The sequence below is a fragment of the Myotis davidii genome, unplaced genomic scaffold (genome assembly GCF_000327345.1).
Source record: "Myotis davidii unplaced genomic scaffold, ASM32734v1 scaffold170, whole genome shotgun sequence".
NCBI lineage: Eukaryota > Metazoa > Chordata > Mammalia > Chiroptera > Vespertilionidae > Myotis > Myotis davidii.
This window is the reverse complement of record NW_006282528.1, coordinates 1,763,128-1,764,500: the sequence shown is the minus strand read 5'-3', so window position 1 is coordinate 1,764,500 and position 1,373 is coordinate 1,763,128. Positions and strand designations below refer to the sequence as shown.

Here is a 1,373-nt window from a genome sequence, read left to right as displayed (position 1 = left end):
ACCCACGCCTGGGTTTACCTGCCAGTGGCCACTCGGCCCGCGCCCGGCTGCTCACAGAGGCCCCGGTGAGTGAGCAGCCGCCACAGGGGCTGTGCTGCTCAGCTCTCTGCTCACTGACGTAGGAACAAGCCTCAGTTGTGAGAAAGAACAGCACTGGCCTGAGGGATAAGAGCGGATCCTGTCAGATCCGACCGACCGACCGCCCACAGGCCATCGGGAAACGGTTCTGGACAGCGCGGACTCGGGGTGCCTCCTCGGGGTCCTGCTCCTCCTGTTCTGCGTGGGGCCGGCGCTCCAAAAAAGCTCTCTCTGGTCCCCATGTGCTTATGATGCCAAACCACAGAGCTGTCACCTGCGTGAGGCTCTTGGGGGCCTTCTTTGTTATTATTATTGTTATTATTTTGGTTATTCCTCATCATTTTCCCATTGATTTTGATCTTATCTCTTTGTTTGTTCATGTGTTTTTTGCCATTGATTTTTAGAGAGAATGGAAGGGAGGGGGAGAGATCAGAGAAACATCAATGTGAGAGACGCATCCGTTGGTTGCCTCCTGCGTGCGCCCTGACCAGGCCCAGGGATTGAGACTGCAACCGAGGTATATGCCCTTGTCCAGGGTCGAACCTGGGACCCTTCAGTCCACAGGTCGATGCTCTATCCACTGAGCCACACTGGCTAGGGCTTGCTGTCATTTTTTATGTCCAGTCACTCAGCGGGTATTTGGTAGTCCTGCCTGCTGTCTGCTGGGAGCCCTTTCCCCACCTGGACGAGGGAGGCAAAGGCCTTGGGCTCAGTGCACTCGTTAAAGACACCTCCCCACTCCCTGCACACAGTAGGCCCTCTCACTGCCCATACCCAGTAGGCCCTCCCACTGCCCGCACACAGTAGGCCCTCCCACTGCCCGCACACAGTAGGCCCTCCCACTGCCCGCACACAGTAGGCCCTCCCGCTGCCCGCACACAGTAGGTGCTTTTGCTCCCGCACACAGTAGGCACTCCACAAAGATGTTCTTACCTGAAACATACTCTCGCGGGTGTGACCTGAACTCCACAAACAGCTCTGCCCCACACCCCGCTTCCCTGTGCCACATCGCCCAGCAAAGCAGATTCAAAGACCCCCAAAGAGGAAAACACAACCTGAAATAACGGCATTTTTAACGACACGCCTCGGTGGAGACCAGATGTCTGTGCGCTTTCCTTCTGTCATTTTACGGTGCAGAATTTTAACATTATTTTGCACAGCGGATTGTGAGGGAGTGACCACCATGCTTTCAGTTCTCAGGGCCCTCACTCTAGCTGGGGCTTGTCTTCCATGAGGGAGAAACTGCTTGTCTTCCTCCCGCAGGCTCCTCCCCCAGGGGTGACGGGAGGCCTGGG

General features: G+C 56.4%; 1 protein-coding gene across 1 annotated transcript in view; it reads left to right on the top strand.

Moving 5' to 3' along the window:
• IL10RB (interleukin 10 receptor subunit beta) overlaps nucleotides 1–69 on the top strand; it is a 21,161-nt gene extending 21,092 nt beyond the window's left edge. The window contains exon 9 of the mRNA XM_015560250.1: nucleotides 26–69. Within this exon, the coding sequence (XP_015415736.1) occupies nucleotides 26–69 (44 nt within the window). The remainder of the gene's footprint in view (nucleotides 1–25) is intronic.
• Nucleotides 70–1,373: the final 1,304 nt, after the last annotated feature.